Here is a 23,504-nt window from a genome sequence, read left to right as displayed (position 1 = left end):
GCCTGGGGCAGCCATCGTTGAGGGGGACAACTGACATGCTTTTGCAGTGTCATCCCTTTAGCAGCATGGCTTGACTGAGTGCCATGTGTCGTACCCATGGCAGGGTGTGATGGTACATGCTGTACCAAACACTGCTGTCTTGGGATTATATTGCCTCTCCTCCCCCAACCCCTGGAGGCTGATGAACCTGGGAGAGGGTTTGTGGCGGGCATTTCTAATTTGGCTGACTTCTGCCAGTCCCAGGAGTAAAGCTGGCTAATTAGATTAACTCCTTCTGTGTTCTTCTACACAGACATTAGCAATAGTGGGACAACGGTGTAAAGCAGCTGCATTTTACTCATTGTTTCCCATCCATTTGTTCTGTGTACTGACAACTGGGCCTGTCCCAGCCAAGAGCCTGAGCCCTCTGAAGACTGGAGCTCTCCTCTGCTGTGCTGGCCATGGAGATTTTTGCCTCCCTTGGCGCAAATTATTTGATCCTCGGTTGATATCTGTTGGACACATTAGTAATCAGAATGCTGTGCCAGCGTGCCATATGAGGGCAGAGGGAGCAGGCATGGGCTGACTGTGCCCTGCCTCATGAGAGAGCACAGCAGAGGGCAAGAAAGCAGACAGTCTCCATCTGAAATTTTCATTACTTTCTCCAATCCCACACACTATGGCAAGAGTGCCCTCTAATGCCATGTACTGCCAGTGGCCAGGACCTACCCCTTTCCCAGAGGAGTATCCCACAGTGGATCTACTTGATCCATGGCTCCTCCTCTGCTGAGACACCCCATGGGTCCTCATGGGCTGTCCAACAGCCACAAATGGCACTTGGCTGATTCAATGAAGCAGCATTTTCTTGTTTGTCTTTCAGTGTGGTGCAGACATGCTCTGCAAGGGTCAGAAGGTGTGAGAAGAGTGGAGAACCAGACATGGCCCTGTGCTAATTATAAATGTAAATCAGCTCCAGGACACTGCCATGGACAGGATGTGTCAGTGCTGTCTGAAGTTCTGTAAAGCTTTGTCTCACAGCACATCAGCAGAAGGAAGGTCACAGAATTGCTGAGGTTGGCAGGGACCCTTGAATATCATCTAGTCCAATCCCCCTGCCCAAAGCAGTATCAGCCACAGTTGGTAGCTCAGGACTGTGTCCAGACAAGGAGCTTTTGAGGCTAAATTAAAGGAGCTTTTGAATATCTCCAAGGATGAAGACCCCCCTTAGCCCCTTTGGGCAACCTGCCCCAGTGTTCAGTCCATCTTGCAGCAACAAAGACTCTCTTGATGCTTAAGAAGAATTTCCTGGTACTTCATGTCTGCCACCTCTCACCTGGTCACTGTGCAACACTGAGAAGGGTCTGGCACTGAATTCTTCACACCATCCTTACAAGTGTACATTGATAAGACCCACCCCAAGCCTTCTCCAGGCTGAGCAGTCCCGGCTCTCCCAGTTTTTCCTCATGGGAAATGCCCCAGTCCCTCCATCATCTCTGCAGTCCTTCAGTGTACTCTCTTCAATGTGTCCATACTAGGAAGCCCAGACCTGGACACAGCACACCAGCTGTGGCCTCACCAGAGCTGATTTGGAGGGGAGGGATCACCTCTCGCAACCTGCTGGCACAAGCACAGCAGAGTTTCTGGATTCTGGTGCTGGTCCCACCTGGGATGCCCTGGGAGTTCTGTGGTCCCAGGGGTTATGTATCAGATGCAGGCCCTAAGAAACTGTTATTAGGGGGTTGATGTTGAGTTTTGTCTGGACTATGTATAGTCAGATATATTTCCTCTTCATCCACCACAGCATTACTCTGACCATTGCCTGGACAAAGCCAGGCCAGAGATCTCTGCAGCCTAACCCCATGCTCAGAGCACTCGCTGCTCTGTGACCTCAGAGCTGTTGCATGTCTCTGAAATGAGGGCAGAGCTGCACATTGGTATTAAGGAGATTTATTTCCCTACATGTAGTATTTCTTCTTGTCATAAAGGCATGTTAAGGCATGAGAAGCTCACACAGAACAGCGAGTTGTCCCCTTTGGTTCCAAGCAGTCAAACAGCTTCTCTGCAGGAAGCAGAACTGTCTATTCTCCTTGGCAGAAGCTCAATGCATCACTACTACACAAACTGCTGCCTCTGGCCAGCACCTCTGCCCTGACAACTTGGGAGATGTTTTCCATGTGGAATGGTGCCCTCTCTGCAGATCTACATGCTGCGTAGATCTGCATATGCAGATGCAGCCTATCTCCTCCAGCTCCCCCCCAGATCCTGCCTCCTACTGCCACAGCACTGGGCTCTGCACTGCATCAACAATGCCCAGTGACAGGCACCAGTCCCATGGGGCTCTGCAGGGCTACCCCAGCACCATCGAACACGTAGACTGAGAGTCTATCTGCCTGCCCAGTGGACAGACTGGATTTGTGATCTGAACGTTTCTGAGGAAAGTCTGCCTTTCACCTCTGCTGACAGCCTGACACATGCATGGCTTGGGAGGAGCTAGCTTATGGGCTCCTGTGGATGCACACTGTCTTAATACAGACAGTACAAAACTTCACAGCGCATGAAAACGATTTAGAAATACTTAGAGCCTGCCTCTTGATGTTTGAATAACTGAATACAGGAACATTTCAGTAATGACAACTTTATAACAGTCAAACTTGGCTGGGTTTTCTGAAGCTGAGCCTGCACAACAGAGAAAGTAAGTCACTGAAGAGTTTCACAGAAGCTTTCCTAGAATCTGAATTAAATGCAAAATTTCTTCAGCAAGCAACTTGAAATTTGCCCAAATAATTTCTTTTTTTTTTCTGTTGTTGTGATGTAGCAATATATAAGATGTGCATATGGGTTTCTAAATACTAAAAAATCTCAATATTTTTAATCATTTAATGTGGCAACATGAAAGCTGTATAATTTCCATAAGTGCAATTCATGTCTTGGCACTTTCACTTTATAAGGAGACAAAGTCTGAAATTACTCTCACCCTAAATTCCAAACACAGCACTGTACCAACTACTAGAAGGAAAATTAACTCTGTCCCATCTGCCACTGATCCTCTCAGGGATGGAATATGCTCTGTATTTTCTTTTTTTTTTTACCCCCAATGTCTCCACATAATTACTAGTACTTTTTTCTGTCAGTCTATGCTTTTCTGTGGTCTTTCCAGTTTCTTTGTGAGTCACTGGAATGAAGAGTTTTTCTTTCTGTGTTTACTGCTTTTCATTTATGTACAAAGCAGATCATTCTTCCTGTCACTTGTGAGCAGATGAAGAGCTCAGCATTCTGCACAGTTTCTTTTTGGACCTTACAACTGAAATCTCTGTTGGCAGCCTGTCACTACAAGTAATGATGAAAAGGGGATCTCCCCTTTCATTCCCTTTCATGTCCATTGCTTTAAAAACCTTTCATACATGAGCCTGGACAAAAGTTTTTTTAAAACTCTGACTGGTCTGACACTGAGGTCATCTCTTTACTGATGTGGGTTTTTCTTCAGCCAGATGCATTTGAAGATCTTTTTTTACTTCTCCTGCTCTCCCTACTTCTCCATTTAAACAAGCTGGTATTTTCTCTGTGAGAGGGGCATAGACAAAGATGTGGGAGGCTGTGTGTCTTTACAAAACCTCTACTCAAAGATTACATTTAAGATACTATTTCAAGAAGTTTCTCTGCTGTATTTTACTCTCACATTCTAAGTGTAGAACTTTATGGGGCCAAAATTATACAAGTTGTGAGAAGGGGATGCAAACCTGCCCTGATGTGCCCACATGTGGCCCTCCAGCACTGTGAGTGCTATGTGGCTATCTCCGCTGTCCCTTCAACCAGAATTTTAATACCTTCTTTTTTTAAAACATGCTTACAGGAAGATGCTGCACACTGGATGGTGCCAGCTTTTCTGACATTGGCTGCTTTAGCAGAGACAAAAGAAAAAGAGGACAGATGTTCTTCAATGTCCAGTACAAGTGGGAACAGATGCATCTCAGTTGATTGAGAGATTCCCTTTTTTCTAGCTCTTTATAAGTCCTTAAGCTCTCTTGCACTCCACCCACCATGCCGGAAATCTCCCTGAGTAGATGGGAAGGTAACCACAGAAAAATCTGCAAAGAGCAGAACGAAATGTAGTGCATAAGTCTTCCTTCCCCATTTTTCTCTTTCACCAACATCTGACTGATAGCCTTAAAACAGCCAAAATTCCACTGTTTATGCGAACCTAGGCATTAGTTTTGCAACACTGAACTTTCTTGCAAAATATCTTGTGGTCCCTGCTCAAGCCTTGAAGTTACCTCCAAAAATGCTCTCTCAAATATCTCAGTGTTTCTGGCAGTGTGGAGCCTGCTGAAGCAGCCATGGATAAAACAACCTTCACTGAGAGAGCAAAGCCACCTTCTTCCTCAAAAGAAGGAAAAACCAAGCCATTGACAAGAGAATTTTGGTGACTTGCAGCAGTAGTCTGAAAACTTCAGCTGAAGCAATAGAGAATATTTACACAATTCCAGACGAGTGACGCAGAGAGAATGCTGTGGAGGAGGCTGCTCTTTTGCAAACTTTGCAGATTGAGAAAGGGAGCAAATCAGCAAGAGGGTGGGGACACCAAAGGCACAAGATCTGCTGGTGAGTTCCTCCCATGCAATAACTTTTGCTACAAGAAGGCTGCTGAGCACATGGTGCAACATGGGATCTAATGATTAATCCTGTATTTTCCCATATAAAAATAGAAATTTCATTTTGTTTGAACAAAAATACATTTTCCAGTGCACATAGATGGGGAGACATCTGGAGCAAAGATCGGGTGAGTCCCTTTGTGTCTGTGGGTTCTTCTCCCACCTCCCCTGTGCAGGAATTTGTGCCATTGCTATTGTATGGTCCAGCTCTAAGAAAGACAAGGTTTGGAGCAGGGGGAGCCCACATTTCTGTACTCAACATGGGTCTCCTCAGGTCACCACAGCAAATGAGAAGTCTGGTTTGTGTGCAGCAAGTATGTGGTGGGTGATTTCAGAATCATCAATGTGACTTTTCACTTCACTAAACAGTTTGGAGCTTTCCACATCAAAGTAAGGCAGAACTTCACACTACCAATGTGTGCTGGATCATTTGATGAAGAGTGAATAGTTTGGGAGTAGGAAAAAGAGTGTCTGGGGTTTGAAACTTTCTCTGGTATTTCTTCTTTTGGAAGTGATTGATTAGGGTGGTAATCTGTTTTACTGTAAGAAGCTGCACTGCATCCCTGCTGACTGGGAAGCAAGCCAGTGCTATTCTAATCCAGAAGAAAGGTGTGAGAGAAGACACACAGAACTACAGACCTGTGAGTCTAACCTCAGTTTCTAAAAAAATTATGGAGAAGATCCTACTGAACAGTACTGAAAAGCATTTGAAGAATAATGCAATCTTCACCATGGGTTCACAGAGGAAAAGTCCTCTTTAACCAGTTTGATTTCTTTCTAGAATGAGGTCACACCCCCAGTTGATAAAGGGAAGGTGGTGCATGCAGTTTTCCTGGCTTTTAGTGAGGCTTTTGATACTGTCCCTTACAGCATCTTTCTGGACAGTTGCCCAGCTGTGGGAGGGGCAAGTTGGTGTGTTATGTGAAGAGCTGGCTGGATGGCAGGGCTTGAATTGTAGTGAATGGTGCTGTGTCTGGCTGGTGAGTGGTCACTGGTGGTGTCCTTGGGGCTTAACCCTGGGGCCAGTGCTGTTCAGTATTTTGATCCATGGTCCAGATGCAGGAATTTAATATCCCATTAGCAAGCTTGCTGACAATACCAAACTGGGAGGTGCTGTTGACTTTCTTGAGGGACAAGAAGCCTCAAAGAAGAATTTCAATGGAGTGGAGCACTGGGCTCTTTTAGGCATAAAATGGAAGTAGTCCAAGTGCTGTTTTCTGCTGCTGGGATGCAGTAACACAGGGTACAAGTCTAAACTGGGAGAGGAGTGGCTGAAGAGCAGAGAGGGACCTGGGGGTGAGGATTGGCAGCAGGCTCAAGAGGAGAGAGCAGTGTGCCCAGGCAGCAGCGAGGGCAAATTGCATGCTGGAGACATCACACAGCATGATCAGCAGGTCCAGAAAGGGAATTATCCCATAGCAGTCAGCATTGCTGCAGCCTCACATGGAGCACTATGTTCAGGGCTGGGCCCCAATATTGAAGAAGGATGTGAAGGTCTTCAAATGTGTCCAGAGAAGGGGAATGGAGGGTGAAACTTCTGGTGAAGAGCTGGAAAGCACGTCCTGATGAGGAGCAGCTAAGGGCTCTGGGCTTGTCTCCTTCAGAGAAATGGAGGCTGAGGAGCATTGTTTTCTGCAGCTTCCGGAGAACAGAATGTGGAGAGGGAGGTGCTGGATTGTTCTCTCTGGGATCCAGGGACAGCACAGCTGGGAATGGTCCAAAGTTGTGCCAGGGGAGGATCAGACTGGACATTAGGAAGCATTTGAATGCCCAAGCGACAGAACAAGTAGTAATGGCCAGAAATTAAACTACAAAAAGTTCCACTTCAGCATGAGGTAGAACTTCTTTACATTGAGGGTGGCAGAGGACTGGAACAGCTGTCCAGGCAAGTCATGGAGTCTGCCTCTGGAGACATTCAAACCCACCTGTATGTGTTCCTGTGTTACCTGTTCTGGGTCTTTTGTTCAACTCTGTATCTGGAGGGCTATAAATGATACAAGTTTATTGTGGGACACAAGGGGATTGAATTCAGAATTTCTAAACCTAATGTCAGGCTCAGGAGGCACAAATTCAATGAACTGAAAGAATCTTGCAGTTTCTTTTTCTCATGTGTGGCTGTGAACAGCAGGACTGGCAGTGAAAAGAAGACAGGAAAAGTTTTCACACAGTGGTGTGTGTTGACTCCATCAACAGATAAAAGGGGGATGGTATAGTAAGGAATGGAATGTTTGATGAAGCTGGAATGAGTGGATCAAAATCCATGGAATGCTGTTTGCTGATCCAAAAGCTGGGGTGACCACAGCAGCACTGCAAGGTTCCTGCAGCAAATAACCATCATTTTTGCCAGTGGCCTTTGTACAGCTTAGCCTTGGGAGGGCTTATAGTCACTTGGCTAGGCCACCTCCGGTGTATCTCTGCTGTTCTGAACCTCAAGAAGGCATTAGCATCTGTGCAAACAAACTTGCTCTCAGAATGGAGGTTTTTCTCCATCTTCTGTGCACATGACCTTGCAGTCTTGTACCACAGAGCAGCTCCTCTTTAAGGCAATGTCTTCAATTTATAATATGCATTTATCTGGGTCCAGATGGGACACTAGGTGTGTAATTTATAGAGAAAATAGTCTCATTTGTGAGGGCTTCTTTGATTTAAATTTAGGATTGCAAATGGACTAGTTCTTACTTGACTTGCAACACCAAAGAAGGTCTTCCAGCACTTGCTGATGTGCTAAGGTGACTTTGTTCTTTGGTTTCATCTAGGCTTGTGTTATCTTTGCGAACTCCTGGGAACAAGAATAATTTTCAGACTTTCCATCTGTCAAGGCACAGTGACAGAAGGAAAAGGGCACCTGCATAGTCAAGCAATAATCTTCCTCATTATGAGAACTGTTAGGGAGTTGGTGCCTTCTAGCACTCTAGAGGGGACTGGTTTGCTTATATAGCGCCCTTGTTCTTTTGTTCTGAAGATTAAGGAATATGGAAATAACAGTAAAAACTAAACAGATAAAGTACAATAGTCTGTCCAGGCCTTGCAGCCAGTTGGTAATGGAGCAGCATAAAGAGAATTGGCTCTTTATTTATCTATTTGGGGTAGGTTTGATTTCAATCTTAGTATTTTTGAAGACAGACAGGTTAATCCCATCAGTGGAGTTTGACAAGAGATACTATTTGAAAGTCCTATCATGTTTCAAAGAAAAGTTAATAAGTAAAGTATTGTCCTCAGGCTTCATGGAAGGCAAGGGGTTTCTTTCTACAGAAATTGCCAGTGCCACTCGCTGTCATGGGGAAACCTGTTGTGGTAGGGACCTGTAGGAGGTATGTCAGAAATGTTGTTTGCTGCTTGGTTTTGTTTGGAAGAGTTTGTGTATGGGAAAGGGGTTTATTGCCAGGTGATAAAAATGAATTCCATTCCAAACTGATAAAACTCCTAAGAACAAGCCTGGGTGGCTGTGGTGCCCTTTCTGGCTGCCCAGGCCAACATAAGCCACTCCTCAGTGCATGTTGGGTACTGTAGAGCTTCTCTACAGGCATCAAAGCAGTAGTGACAAGACCATGGCAGCCCTTTAGATACCCTTCCCCAACGTCTGCTCCTTGCAGATGGTCAGAGGAGCTCATTAGTCAACTCTAAATAAACCTTCCTCAAGCAGGGCTGAGGGAAATTACCAAAAGATGAAGGCAAGGTGCGCCACAGCTTATGCTTTCCTGCCTGTCTTTCTCCCTGCCCAGCATAGGCAGAGCTGTGCCTGGGGGACTGAGCAGCTGTGCTGACCATGAGCGAGCAGAGCCATGTCAACAGCCTGTTCCTCAACGAGGATGCAGCCAAGCGGCTCCACACCGACAGCCGGGTGCAGCGGTTCCGGCAGGCTGTGCAGAAGCGGGCGGTGCGGGCCAAGAAGCGGATGCACAGCATCACTGCTGAGAGTGCTAAAAGCTTCTTCAGGAGAAATGCCTTCGTCCTCTTCACTATTGTTGCAGTCTTACTAGGTACGGAGCTGGTGGCAACACCAGACACCATTTATAAATATGGGGAATGTCTATTTTACAAAGATTTTATTTTATTATAGCGATTTGACTGAGGAGGTGAAGCAGATGAGTGCTGTCCATATCACGAGTACTTTTGTGTGCAAGAACAAGAGACCCCACAGAAAGTGTGTATGTGGGAGGGAGTCCTTGTTGACCCCTTCTGGATGCAGTATAGAAATAGTCTATAACAGAAAGAGTTTGATGATCCAGCTCAACCAATCCTTTTAAAAATCATCCAGGTTTCTTCAAAGGCATCTTGTGACTGCAGCTGTGGGCACAAGGGCTTTTCAGATTCATCCCACATCTTTAGCCTGAGAGGACCAGAACTGATGCAAATGGCCATGATACAACACGTACCAAATCTGCTTAGCAGATAGCAGGTTGTCCCAAGCTTTTGATCCATGCTATATGTCTCTAACTGGCTGAACTCAGCTTTGAGAGGTGGGTAGACAAAGAATCTGAACTGTGAACACTTATTTTAGTCTGAGAGATCACATCTCTCATCACACCATTTTTTGTTCATGAGCTTCCTGGAAACAGACCCCAGAAGAGGAACAGACAGGGAAACAAGGAGACCTGTCATTTCGAACAAGGCTTCTGTGCCCATAAATATGTCAGAGGGAGAGAGAGCATGCAGTAAAAACTGGATCACAGCCTTATAGAAAATGAGCATTTGTTCCTTTGGGGAGAGGAGGAGCTGAGAGTAGATGAGAAAGAGAAAAGCCACACTGTAGGACTGAGAGACAGACCACTCGATCATGCTGTCTCACTTCCATTCTCATCCCTTGCTGATCCACAGGGATTATCCTGGCCTTCTCCCTCCGGCCCTACCAGCTGACCTATCGCCAGATCAAGTATTTCTCCTTCCCCGGCGAGCTGCTGATGCGTATGCTCCAGATGCTGGTTCTTCCTCTCATTGTCTCTAGCTTGATTACAGGTGAGAAGTGCTTTCTGCTGCTTTCAGCCAAGACAATGGTCAGCAAAGCTATTGTTTGGGTACCTCTTCATGACCCAGCTGCAGGTGCTTGGATTAGCTTGGCTAGTAGTGACAAACCCGAATCTACAGCCATAGTGAATATGATCCACTCTGAGACCCCTGCTGGCTCAGTAGTGGAGCAGAGACGCAGAAGACCTTGTGCTTTCTCAGAAGACTGGGGAGAATACAGTACAGCGGTTCCAATGCCCAGCACTTGATTGCTAACGAGGATTTAATCCTATATAACCTCAAATGTCTCCAAGTTTGTTGCCCAAGTCAACTTCAGGTTTCCTCCAGCCTAGAGAAGGTGAATTTGCGGCAGTCCAAAAACGTGGGTCACTGGCTGGAGGGCTTGTTTCACCCAGATCCTCAAGGAAGACATGACAGACAGCCAAGCTTTCAGACAGCAGAAGGGACTGCAAGGTGTTCCATCTGCTGAAACATCGCACCATTAGGGACTGAAAGGCCCAATGTACTAGGAGAGGATTATTCCCATTCTGAGAGCTTTAAAAGAAAATTGCTACATTCCCTAATGCAGGCTAAGATCCACCAGTGCCATGCTTCTTCATGATAACAAGCCACATTCTTCCGTATCAACATCACCCTGGAGCTCCAAATTCTGCCCCTTGTATGCTGTGCTTCCTAGAGACCCTAGCTCCCTGTCTAACTCATGCACGTGCCTTGCACCCTTTGAATCTTCCTAAGGATTTCCCTTTCTCTCTAAGACAATAGGCCCTCACCTTGTTTCTCTGTGTGACACCCCAGGAATGGCCTCACTGGATAGCAGAGTCTCAGGGAAGATGGGGATGCGGGCTATCATCTACTACATGGTGACTACAATCATAGCTGTCTTCATCGGCATCCTCATGGTGATCATCATACACCCAGGAAAAGGATCTAAGGACAATCTTCACCGAGAAGGCAGAATTGAGCAGGTGCAGACCACAGACGCCTTCATGGATCTGGTGAGGTAGGTAAACAAGATGGTCTCATGTTGACATTATATCAGTGAGATTACATTCCTCCATGGAGTGTCCTTTCGAAGTATCACAGCTTTAGGCATACAATCTTTGGGCAAAAGGTTAATGGCTGAGCAAGCCTACTACTTCTAGCTTAGTCTAGCTAACTGGCATTACCACTGCAAGACTGAGTGCTTGGCCTGGAGTCCAGCCCTTCTCCAGAGGTATTAATGTAAGAGGTCAAGGTGTGCTCAACAAAACAAGTTATGAAAACAATCAGTGGCTACCTACCTTTCAGAAATTCACCCAGCAAAGGCTATTCCAAATATCCATCTTCAATGACCAAAGGAAATCAAGGAAATGGTTCCCAAGGCATTGCCTCTTCTTCCCTTGCTGTGACCTTACTCAGTGAATTGCAAAGCTGTACCATCTCAAGTAGTATAAAGCCATGGTTTTGAGGTACCGGATAACAGAAAGCTCAAATGACAGCTGCAGAGGTGAGGCCGAGAGCAAGGCAGTGTATTAGACATGGTAATATGGTATTGTTTCAAGGTTCAGTTGGATTTGATGACGGTTTTACAATGTACCTATATCCTAGGGCAGTATGTGTGTCATCTCTTTCCACATACCTGAATACCTTCTGGAGTCTGAAAACATGCAGTGGGAGTCTGACAAGATGCAAGAGGTACTGGAAGCTTATTCCCTTCTTCTGTCAGTCAGACAAAAAGGGCTTGAGTGGGCATTGTGAGAGTTGCAACCTCAGACACTGCTCCAGGACAAAGAAGTTGGCCAGGAAGCCCATGTTTTCTCCCTAGTTCAACAGGACACTAACTCTTTCCTTGTTTTATTTACTGCAGGAATATGTTTCCGCCCAACCTGGTGGAAGCCTGCTTCAAACAGGTATGAAATCTCATCTTTGTGCCCTGTGCCCTGGACCATGGTCCTACCTCCTTCTCTGAGAGATGCAATAGCATTTTATTCCCCAGGTCTGACTACTGCAGGAAGCACTGCAGGCGTTAGTCTATACTATAGCATCCCGCATGCAAGCTTTTCAACTTATCTGTAGATGGGGGCTTCAACCTCCATCCCATCCCATGGAGGCAGGAAGGGTTTGTGTGATCCAAGGTAGCAGGCTTGGACTGGCAGCGATATGGAGCAGATTCTTCAAGAATCTGTCTCTTCTGCAGTGCTAGTGCCCTTAGAAGTAGCACAAAGGGTTATCAGAGAAGCCAGAATATCTCAGTCCTAGCGACATTAGATGCTCTAATGGTCTCTTTTGACCTTCCGCTCTATGAACTTTTTGGTGCAAGCACTACACTGGGGACCTTGAGAACAGGCAAAGCAAGTTTCCCACACAGGTCAGCAGCAACTTGCAGTACTCTCCTTACTTTAAGAAGGGATGTAAGAGCCTAGCATGTGTCCTGAGCATCCAAACTAGGGCCTGTGAGTGCATCTGATAATCTGTGTCTTTTCAGTACAAGACGCAGTACAGCACCAGGGTCGTCACCAGAACCATCCTCCACAGCAGCAATGTCACAGCAGGTGTGACAACCACTCAGATCCCTGTGCCTGAGAATTTCACCAGCATCATGGACAATGTCACTCATGCCCTGGGAACCATCTCCGAGGTGCTGACCTTTGAAGAAGTCATTCCCATCCCGGGCTCAGCCAATGGGGTGAACGCACTGGGGCTGGTAGTGTTCTCCATGTGCTTCGGTTTGATGATCGGCAGCATGAAGCAGAAGGGACGGGCCCTGCGGGAGTTCTTTAACTGCCTCAACGAAGCCATCATGAGGCTGGTGGCCATTATCATCTGGTGAGGACCACGGCCGGTTGGAGCAGGAGGTCTGCAGGTGCAGTTTCCATTGACATGATGAGAAGTGGGGTAGCTTTAAGGATTTCATGCACAAGCACAGGAAAAGCAGATGGGCACAGCTCTACTTTGGCTCCATCAAGCTGGAGGGAAAAGTCTGGATGGGATATTTGTTCACATTTCATTTCCTGTTCTTTTTGTTTTTACCTTAGAAATATCAGGTACTCTGGGACTTACTTTTCTTGTGGCTTCTGGAAACATCCTTGGAAGACCAGAGAGCTGGAGTGGAAGATCTCTTAGCCTTGCCAACAGGAGTAGGGCGTGAGGCTTTCTCACCGAAAGCTTTCCTACCAGCTGGGTTCTAGGAGTCTGACTTAGCTGTGAATCACAGTAACCCATTGCCACCTTCCTGCTTACAGGGTGGCAGCTGTATGCAGTAATACAACAGCTCTGAGAGCTGAGCTGGGTTGAGAGGATCAGCTCAAAGTTACTGCCTTTTAGTTTGAAGTCTCCCAGATCCCAGCTCCTCTGGAGCTCAGCTGCTCATTGCTTTCTGTATAAGGCTGCCTATGACACGTGATCCAGACAAACAAGGCATTGCTGAGACGAGTCTACTCCAGAAGGCAGCATTTTACCAAATCTTGTTATTTTAAGCTTTTTACCCAGTTAGGGCCCAAAGCTGTGTCAGGCACTCCATAAGAGGACAGAGGCAGGTCTGGCAGAATACATGCAAATATCTGGCAGGGAAGGAATCTGTCAGCCTGACACCGTCTCCCGTTTTAGATTGCTCCAGCTTCCTTTCCTTGGTCTTACAAGTCACATAGCAAAATCCTGAGCACAGCAGGACAGGCCTTACAGAAATAAACACAAAGGGAAAGAATATCCCTGAGGTCATAGCAGATGTTGGGAAGCCCCACCCACCTGGGATCTTTTGCTCCATGATTGAACTAGAACTTGGGGCTTTGCTTCCCTAAGAAGAGGTAAGACTTGCTTGAGAGCACAGAAGGGAGAGCATGAGCACAGTGAAACAGGTAGACCTGCACACTATTCCAGAGACCTTCAACACCCCTCCTTAAATAACGGACACTGCCCTTAGATGAAGGAAGGCAGGGTGTTTATGTATAGAACATTGGTTACACTTGGGACACTGCCTGTACACGCCTTTCTGTAGCCACAGTCTGCAGACCATCTCCTAGGAGCGCTTTTTTCCTGGGGAGATCTGGTCACTGGCTGCAGCCAAGGATGTCTTCTAATAGGAAAGTCAGAGGAAATGAAATATTCATTAAATCCTTTCCTGAAACTTTTCCAAACCTCCCAGGCCAAGCTGGAGTTTGGCATGGGGACCTCTGAGCCTTGTGCTTGAGCTGCATGTGAGCTCTTGAGGTGCAGAGGCCTAGCCCTGAGAGGTGTGGCCATGGAGCTGGAATTTTCTTTGGTCCAGTTATTATATTAGCGCCCGTGATTCTCTCCATATCTGCCTTATGTCTTCTTTTCAGTGGAGCCTCACTGTTGCTTGTCAGGTGCACTGTTATGGAGGGGGGAAAAAAGACACAAGGAATCAAAAAGATAGCAGGGTACTTCAAAATGGGGTTTTATATGAGCCATGGCTGCTTTTACAGGGGTTGGTGTGCCCGGTCCTTGTTACACCAGATCTGGAATCCCTAGATGTTCATATTCCCTAAATGTGAGCATTAGAAGACAGCAAGGCTGATATCCCAGAGCCTATAGTACACTCTTGCTTTTACTCTGATTCCCTGTTTCTCCTGTACTCTCCTGTGCTTCTCAGTAAAACAAAATACTCTCAGCTCAAGTTCTGTTAGGAAAGGAAGGGACTTTTGAAGGCTTCTCTACATAACCTTCCTTATCAATTCTACAAGGAGTGTTGTAGAAGCATGTAGGAAACCCAAAGGAGGAGGAAACTACCAGTGTCCAAGCTGTTTGCACAACAGAGTGCTGGTATCCCAAGGTCCCAAGAGCTGGTTTTTGACCATGGGATGAACCAGCTCTCTCCAGGTTTCTAGAAAAGAAAGCAGCAGTATCACCCAGTGATTAGGCTCAGTGAGCACTTATGGTATGCTGGCTTATTGGGGATTTATCCAGACAGCATGTGTTAATGCTGGTGTGAAAGTGTGGGAGCCAGTCCTAACCATCGGCCTTGTGTTTCTGTCACAGGTATGCTCCAGTTGGGATCATGTTTTTAATTGCGGGAAAAATCCTGGAGATGGATGACCTAGCAGTGATGGGAGGCCAGCTGGGGATGTACACGCTCACTGTCATTGTTGGACTCCTCATTCATGCCCTTTGCATTCTGCCCTTGCTCTACTTCATTGTCACTCACCGAAACCCCTGGGTATTCATTGCAGGGCTCCTGCAGGCTCTCATCACAGCCCTGGGCACCTCCTCCAGGTAAGATGGCTCTGTAGGAGTGGGGTTGGGGCTGATGTAGATACTACATTTCAGGACTCCATTGCTCTCAATGCAGCACTGTGGTCTCACTAGCACTAGTGGCTTTTTGCAGTGGATCAGCCAAACTCATTTGGGAGTGGAAAGGTTCCCACTCCCCTGCTTAGGAGCCCTAGTCACATGATCAGCTCTGACCATCACTGAATGGCCCATATTCCTTCTGACGAGACACATGGGTGACTTTGCTTACCACTGAATTGCTGAGCTCAGGACAACTATAAAATCCTGCTGATCACAGCATTATTCCACATGCACATACCTCTCACACACATGTACTTACACACATTTTCACAACTGTCTCTCCCAGGTCCACAAACTGTATGCAGTTGACATTAAACTTCCCAGAGGCCTGGGCAAAGGCATCAACACCAGTATGTTCAATGACTCACACTGCCATGTTACACAGCCAAAGCAAGGGATGATAGGTAACTGTTGTTTCACTAAGTGCTATGTTTCTTGTTATATTCATTTTCTGGCAAGCACATATCAGGCTCTTCCACATAGCTTCTCAAACCAAAACACATAGCATTTTTCCTGCTTGTGTTCTCTTTCAGAAACAGTTTGTTGCTTTCTCTGAAAGATATAGTCTCAAACATGGGTCATTCTTGTCTTATGGACTGGGAGGGGTGAGAAAGGGCTGAAGTCTTTTTAATAGCAGAAAAAGGAGTTTTGGTCTTGAGGTATCCTGAGTTTTGGTCCTATGTACCCTGAATCCTCCTTCTTTTGGTGTTACACCAGCATCACCAGCCTCAGGGTTATTCAGTCCACGTCCCAACCCCCTGAGGAAATCCATGTCTGAATGTGCAACTGCAGCATGCATCATATCTGAGGAAGCCTTGCTTAGACTGTTCTTTCTCCTAGCAGCTTCTGGCCTCTGGCTCACATGGCAGGGTGAAAAAGCAGGTGGGTAAGGTCATAAACCAGGCAGAAGCTTAGGTCTTCTTCCAAAGTCAGCATACACACAATTCATGTGGTTTTGTAAATTCCTTTCAGCTCAGCGACTCTGCCCATAACCTTCAGGTGCCTGGAAGAAAACAATGGCGTGGACAGACGCATCACGAGGTTTGTGCTGCCTGTGGGAGCCACAATTAACATGGACGGCACTGCTCTGTACGAGGCCCTTGCAGCCATCTTCATTGCACAAGTCAACAACTATGAACTTGACTTTGGGCAAATCATCACAATAAGGTGACTTTTGAAAGAGTTTTGGGACTACAGGAAGGGTTTCAGTTTTGTTGGCATATCTGAGGTGTGATCAGGTTCCTGTTTTGCGCAGAAGATGCAATAAGGAAAGAAAAGGTATAGAAAAGAAGGGTTGTACTACAGCTCCAGGTATCAAAACAGATACAATTTGAACAACATGTCTTTGAGGCTCCACTTGAGCCCTTCTTGCATGCCCCTGTCTTAGGAAAAGCTGTGGTGTGCAGTCTGTTATGAGGGGGTCTATGGCAGGGGCAGTCTGGCATTGTGTTGATGTGCCATGTGTCACCATCCTTCTCGGTGCCCAGGGCAGAAAGGCTGCCAAGATGATGATGAGTTTGAGCTACTTCCTGACATTTCTGCAAATGCAACCACCTCTTTTCTTCCCTTTGCTGATAGCACTGCTTTCCTGTTCCCTCCAGCATCACTGCCACGGCAGCCAGCATCGGAGCTGCAGGTATTCCTCAGGCGGGACTGGTGACAATGGTTATAGTGCTGACATCAGTGGGGCTGCCTACTGAAGACATTACACTGATTATCGCTGTGGACTGGTTTCTGTAAGTTCCTTGCTGAGCAGGCATGCACTCCTGTGCACTCCTGCCAGTGCTTACAGACTTTGTCTGTACTCCCAATGTCTCTGCTAAAAGCAGGCTCAGTAACCTGTACCATTAAGCTTAAAACACACCTGTATCCATGAGACCTTTGCACAATAGCCCTCTCTGCCCATGCTGGGGTCTTCATCATTTGCTTCAGTGACCCAAGGCATCAAAGGTTGCTTCCTGATCAGCCTGGTGGCCAAATAGCATATCCTCCATTTGCTTTATCTTAAAATGCACTCAGAAACTATCTGCAGAGTCATAGGGAAAGGTTGTGCCCATAATAAGCAAATCCACTCTACAGAATGATAGTTCTGCATTACCAAACACTCAAAGAGGCATGAGACTAGGCTGTACAAAGTTGAAGAGTGTTTAAATGGGTGCAGCTAGTCAGCCACACTGCTACATTCCAGCTTTCTTTCCCTTTTAAATAAAATCTCTTGGGACAAATGACTTTACAGGAGTGCTCTTAGGAACCAGATTGAAGAATGCATTTGTGCACAGTCCCACCTCTCTTTCTTCTCAAACACCAAAATCCTGACAGATGGATACACTCAGTGTTTCCTCTCTTTTTCTGTATCTTGTATTGTTGGTTTGGAGCCAAAGCAGCCACAGTCTGCTCCCAGCCATGGCTGACCATTTGGAAACAGTTTTGCCCAACAGCTCCACTTCTCCTGTGGATTGTGCATAAGAGCAGATTTGGCTGGGAAGGGCCCTACCTCCTAATACGCCAGGTTACTTCTTGTGCTTACTCAGAGTAGATTATTTCAATCAGGTGCCACTGTTGTTACCACTGAAGGATCTGATGGGTTGCTGGACTAGTGACAGCTTCAGCAGCTCTAACATACTGTTGTGGTTGTGGAGAATATCTCATTACAAAGGGTCTTTTAGATGTGATATTTTGCACAAAGAATCTGGTGCCTCGTCTTAGCCCATGCTGTCCATGCTGAGGAAATCTGAGTCCACAGCAGCACTGTCATAGGTTGCACCAGAATGTCAGCATTTTTTGTAAAAAAACCCGCAACTTAAGTGAAACAGATGTGGTGAGCTCATCTGAGTCTGCAGCAAGGCCTTTGGAAAGGACAGTGTCCATGTAGAAACAGAGCAACCTTCCTCTTGATTTGTGTCAAGTCCAAAACTTTTCAGTAAGAAATTGGGGATACAATAAAACAGGAATGAATATGAAGCTTGAGCTCAAGCATATCAATCAAGGAAGGCTCTCTGAGAGTCATTTTCCTGTCAGTGTTGAAGTATCCATTATTAGAGTGGCTTAGAAAGAAGAAAATGCTTCACTAAGGTATTTCTTGAAATAATCTTCATCCCCTTAGCTGCCACTATCCTGTACTTCATTTTTCTCTCTGATTTTTCAGGGACCGCCTTAGAACAACTACCAACGTCCTGGGGGATTCTCTGGGGGCTGGAATTGTGGAGCATCTCTCCCGGCATGAGCTGGATGCACAAGACTGCGAACTTGGTAATTCTGGGATAGAGGAGAAAGAACAGCCCTCCTACATGGTTTGCCCACAGAACAACACCCACAGGCACTCCAGGAGTGAGACAGCACTGTGAAATCGGGCAGCAGAGCACAGATTAATGCTGTAAAAAGCCCAAACTTGACACAGAAGTCCAGAGTGGAGGACAGAGAAAGACACACTGTGCAAGACACTCACTTTTCTATTGCCTCTGCCACATGCAGGCTTCCCTAATCCTGTTTCTCCCCCATTTCCCTCTGACTGGCATTAAAGAGGAGAAAATTAAACTGCAAAGAAAGCCTGATTTAGTCATTCTTATGAGGCCCAATAGTTAGACCTGAATAAAGAAGACTCAGTGAAGGAGTTGAACTAGGAGCTCCTTTATTTCTGAGCTAAGTAACCAGGTGAGTCGGGAACACCATCATCTGTGGACTGGCACCAAAATATTGCCATTAATCTGCCCTGCAAGATCCAGCTGCAAAGGCTTCACTTGGTTAGTACCTTCACCCAAACAAGCTTTTAGCATTGACCCCCTTGCTCATAGTCCTGGTATTTGCACAGATATGCACTTGATGCTTCCTGAGAACTCCTCTGGCAACCTGTCTGGCTGCAAATACTAGAGTCACCCACCTCCTGAAGGAATGTAGGAGCATAGAGCAGGGACAGGGCTGGTAGCACCAACAGGGTTCAATAGGCTTCTCATAGTGGAAGATGCTAAAGGATTGTGAAAGAAGCAAACAATTAAAAAATTTATTATATCCATTATCCAGTGGATATGGAATATAATATCTCTCTCTCTTCCAAGCTCTGCCAAAACCCTGTTAACTTCATTTCTCTTTAGCAAGCTCTTCTCCTCCTGCTGAAACCAGAAGGAGAAATGCAGTTTAATGCAATTTGCCCCCCTGAGCAACTGAGTGGCACATCCATGCCAGGAATGACTCCCTGTCATGCCAGATTTCCTCAGGAAACAATTTCACTCCTCATCACAAGATTCCTAAGGAAATGGTTCCTGTGCTCATCTTTGCCTATTTTCAGAAGTGACTTCCCTTCAATCACATTGCTCTAGAATGTGCTTTCAAATACTTCTGTCTTCCTACAGCTCCTTATCTTTTGTAGGCAGAGCCAAATCACTTCTTAGCACTTGCACTAGTTTTCCAGACCCTAGATTTAAAAGGGTTTGGGACATACGTTTCGGTTCCTATCGAAAAATGGAGGTCAGCTTCTGTTTAACGCACTTGGACACAAGGCCAATTTACATCTGTAACATCGCAGAGGCTGAAGCTAGAAGTCCTTAATCCATGATCTCTCCCCTTTACTTGGCATGGCCAGGAATACAGCTGGTATCTCTTACACCAGTGGTATCTCTTACACCAGTGAACAGGACCACTAGGACTTGCTCCATAACATCCAGGTCCATGACCATCCAGAAAATGAATGTCTATACTCAACCAGGAAGATGTTAAGGATCCACAGTGCTGGGGCTCCTGCAGTGTAGCTGTCCTGATTTCAGCAATGGTTAAGAGCAGGAACAGCAGTGATCAGCCTCCTGACTCACTGAGGATCTATCTAAACTGGGCAGCTTTCACTTGAGGTCTGCTCATTATTCCCAACCCACTATGTCACTTACACCCCGCTACCCTGGCTTTCCACACTGATGTTTTTCATCCCTAGCCATAGCCATACACTCAGAAGTGCATATCATTGGAAGAAGACCTCACAGGCATTGCTGGAATCAACTTTGCCAACCACAACAACACACCTGCCCATTCTGCCCTCCCCAGCACTAACAAAGCTTCCTCAAACACATTTCTTGAGACATTCAAAGTCAGATCCTGAGGCTCTTTTTAGTTGTTCAGAAACTGCAGGGTTATATATTGGTGCTGCCACATTCCGCATCCTGTAGGCAGAGTATTCTATTTTTATGGGCTGGACAGCTATTGGGAACCTGAGATAAATGCACAAACGCATCTCTTTCATGTAAGACTGGTAGCAGAACAGGGTAACTAGAAGTGTGTGGTAGTTCTGTTTAGCAGTTGCAGGCTCCAGACCGTAAGGCAGCAAGTTGTTTGCTGACTGTGGAAGGCAGGTTGTTTATTTTGACAAGAGATCTACTGTAGCAGGAGGCAAATGAGCCAGATAACAAATTATTATCCTCCTCTTTGTAGCACTTTTTTAATCTTGTTTGAATATTTTTATAATGTCTGCTCTTCTCCTTTCCAGACTAAACAGATCCCGTATAAAACCTCACAGGTAATAACCATTAATGTTCCTCTTTTCTGGAGTTTTTCCTTGCTGTTCCACATCTTTCTTGAAGTGGAATGACTAAAATTTGACACAAAAATCCAACTAAAGATTTATTGCTCCTGAGCACTGAGGAAAGAATATTTCCTGTACATTACGATTTAGACCTTGGACTCACATTACCATGGTTGTTAGCATGCTATGTATCAGCTGATCAGGACAACTGTCCCTGATGCATACATACAGCAAACTCATCTTATCCTAACTCTTAGTGAGGTTAGACTCTTACTTTGATGAGATGGCTCCATCTAAGGATTAGATCTTAATCAAAGAGTTTTATGATACACTGCATTAGCTTGTATGTATAGTGAGCTAAGACAACACTAGCTTACCATTAACACTGCTCAGCTGACTTTAGTCTAAACCTTCATAAAGAACAGACCTGCTTATAAAACCCAATGACGTGCTTTATTTTTTAACAACAGCATGATAGCATTGACCCTACTCCAGTGCTAATACATAACAATTCTTGCATCATTTTAAGCAGAACTGCTGCCTAACAAGCAATTTCCCAGCCTGTGTTTGTGCAGTTGATTATTATTATTGAAGTATAGTGATTTCAATTCGTCCATATTGAACTGCTTCTTTCTTCCTTTTTTTTTCAGACTACTTGTCCAACTTTTCAAGAAAACATTGAATTCTAATCCTGAAGAGACTCCCTGTCCAGGGCAAAGTGAAGGATGAATCAGAAGATTGTTTGATTGAATTCTAGCTCAAATGAGAATTAATTCTGGGATTCCCTATGGCTTGTGTTACACAGACAGTCACACTAGACAGCCTGTAAGGGTCCCTTCTGGCTTTATAATATATGCACATGCTTTCTGCCTTAGAGATATTGCAAAGGGTCTTTCCAGTCCAATCATTTCTAAAAGCTATCTGGAAGGATCCTAATGATACATTAATAAAACTCAGCAGGTGTCTAACCTGTTTTCATTGCTGTTGGCAGATGTACACATATCACAAAAGGGACTCTTCATACCGCATTGCATCCACATGTTCGCAGATGTTCCCACAAAGCGGTACACACCAAGCCTTGCCATTTGTGATTCCCTGCTTTCAACACAAGATTAACAGCACAAACAAGTAGAGGCCTCATTTTCAAACAGTGCAAACCAGTCTTCCTTTGGGAATTTCAGAATTCAGTTGATAGCTTTTAGCTCTGGTGTTTACCCATGTTGTTAACCAGATCATGAATGGAATTATCTGGTTACAGTATCTCAACATCAAAGTATTGTCAAAAATTTGCATATACTTCACATATATATACACGTATATATGAAAGGGGGGCATGTGTGTAAGCATACATATTACACAGAGTAAAATTTTTTGTTGCTAATCCAAGAACGAAATTCACAGTCTCACTGTGTGTAAAGATGCATATTTTATTTTGGTGCCCACCTTGATTTACTTATTTAACCACGTGCTTAAAACAAAAAAAAACTGAGGCTGTTCCACTTCATTCCAGAAGTGAGGCTTCCAAAGCCAGCTTTCCCAGAAAGGAGCTCAATGCATGCCAATTTTGACTTGTACCTGCTGGTGATGAAATGAGAACTTCTCAATGTACAGAGAAAATTCTCCACTGTGTCTTTGACTTGTCTGTACACATGCCAAAGACCCCCATCCCTACTGCATCTGTCTTGGTAAGAGGCAAGCTTTCAGAGCTCAGTCAAAAATAAAAAAGTGTTTGTACTCCTTCCAAATCCAGTGCTGACCTTGTATTAACTCAACCTTCAAAACTGGATGATTGAAAGGTATTTTATAGTTTTATCCACTGTCTTTTTAAATTACCATACATTTGAGAGCTTAGGCAGTCTTTACTGCAGTCTTGCTGCTTCTACTTGCAGAAAATTTCTAAGTTTCTTCTATTTGCAAACAGATCTCTTCCTAATGATTACAGATGGGATGAAACAGAGAGCTATCTGTAGACAAGGAGCATAATAATAGACAAGGAGCTCTTGGATTAGGACACATCTCTTCAATACTAATTTGGAAAGAGAAAATCTGGGAAGAATATGGATTTTCAGTTTGGCCACGTGTCACTTTATGTATGTGATACATGCACATTGTTCCAGGAGTTAGAGCTGCCCATGAAAATGGACCTGAAATTGTATGTCCTTCTGCTCTGCCCAAAGAAGAACTGGAACTCAGTACTGAACAGTGTGTTCATGGCATTCAGGCAATTTGACTCTGTTAATTCCTGAGGGCTTTTTCTTCATGCTGTGATTTTCAGTGTTCCATATTTGAAAAATAAAGGGAATTTTTTCCACAATACTTTTCCATGATGGTTTTTTTTCTATTATTTTTCCTCAGGACTGTGACCTTCCAGAGTCAGAGATGTTACTTTTAGCATGATGTATTACACTTTCTTATCTCCGTGTGCCTATGTCATGGGTCAAATACTAATCTCAGATTTTGACAAGGCCTTTCCCTAAAGCTCCTTCTCTTCTGCCATCTTTGGCGTATGTCCATAAACTGACAAAGCTGCATGAGGTTGCCTCATCTGCAGCAGACAGCACATAGGCACATACTTCCATCTGGAAAATTGCCCCCCCAAAAAGGTTATTTGGAAGAGGTCTCAGAGGCTTAAACAATAATGGGTTTGTATTACTTGCCTAAAATGTTGCATTAATGGCACGGCATCTGCACAAAATGAAAGGTGTTTGTTCTCCCCTTGAAATTCCTTTTTCTTGTCTTCTGTCCCCTAACAGACAGGAATCAAGCTGAATAACAGGGCTTCTGGGGAAAGGGCATCCAAGAGCACCCAAGAAAGGCAACAGCATAGACTCAGAGTTCAGACCATAAGACAACAGCAGGTGATGAGCAGCTCTGAGGTGTAGGTCCCAAGGGAGGCTGCCCATGGCCATTAGGGTTTAATAGTCCACTTGCGGTGCATCTACAATCTAGTCCACCCTCCTGCCCTCCCAGCCATGCAGACTCCTGTGTGGCAACACCAGCTTGGCTGAGGGGTCTCTGGAGATCCCCAGTCAAACCCCTCTGCTCAGAGCAGGAGCAACTAGGACTGGTTGCTCAGGACTTTGTCTGATTGGATTTTTAACATCTCCAAGGATGCAAGTTCC

The 23,504-nt window shown here is 45.3% G+C and overlaps 1 protein-coding gene across 10 annotated transcripts in view; it reads left to right on the top strand.

The window, feature by feature from the left end:
* Window positions 1-22,696, top strand: part of LOC146426364 (excitatory amino acid transporter 1-like) — a 42,413-nt gene extending 19,717 nt beyond the window's left edge. For 3 of the 10 annotated variants that reach the window (XM_085040811.1, XM_085040805.1, XM_085040810.1), the window contains 10 exons: window positions 5,179-5,269; window positions 8,351-8,608; window positions 9,447-9,584; window positions 10,389-10,593; window positions 11,440-11,482; window positions 12,058-12,398; window positions 14,568-14,801; window positions 15,852-16,046; window positions 16,481-16,615; window positions 18,025-18,424. In XM_085040811.1, coding sequence (XP_084896937.1) covers window positions 8,395-8,608; window positions 9,447-9,584; window positions 10,389-10,593; window positions 11,440-11,482; window positions 12,058-12,398; window positions 14,568-14,801; window positions 15,852-16,046; window positions 16,481-16,615; window positions 18,025-18,223 — 1,704 coding nt within the window. In that variant the 5' untranslated portion in view covers window positions 5,179-5,269; window positions 8,351-8,394 and the 3' untranslated portion in view covers window positions 18,224-18,424. Of the gene's footprint in view, window positions 1-4,279; window positions 4,583-4,613; window positions 4,761-5,178; window positions 5,270-8,350; window positions 8,609-9,446; window positions 9,585-10,388; window positions 10,594-11,180; window positions 11,268-11,439; window positions 11,483-12,057; window positions 12,399-14,567; window positions 14,802-15,851; window positions 16,047-16,480; window positions 16,616-18,024; window positions 18,425-20,346; window positions 20,377-21,032 lie in introns of those variants that run through there. The other 7 variants (XM_085040815.1, XM_085040807.1, XM_085040816.1 and 4 more) reach the window with 6 other exon arrangements.
* Window positions 22,697-23,504: the final 808 nt, after the last annotated feature.

Source organism: Lichenostomus cassidix, chromosome 28 (assembly GCF_008360975.1).
Source record: "Lichenostomus cassidix isolate B80296 chromosome 28, HeHo_3.0, whole genome shotgun sequence".
Taxonomy (NCBI): domain Eukaryota; kingdom Metazoa; phylum Chordata; class Aves; order Passeriformes; family Meliphagidae; genus Lichenostomus; species Lichenostomus cassidix.
The sequence above is the reverse complement of the archived record's forward strand: the minus strand, read 5'-3'. Positions and strand labels throughout refer to the sequence as shown.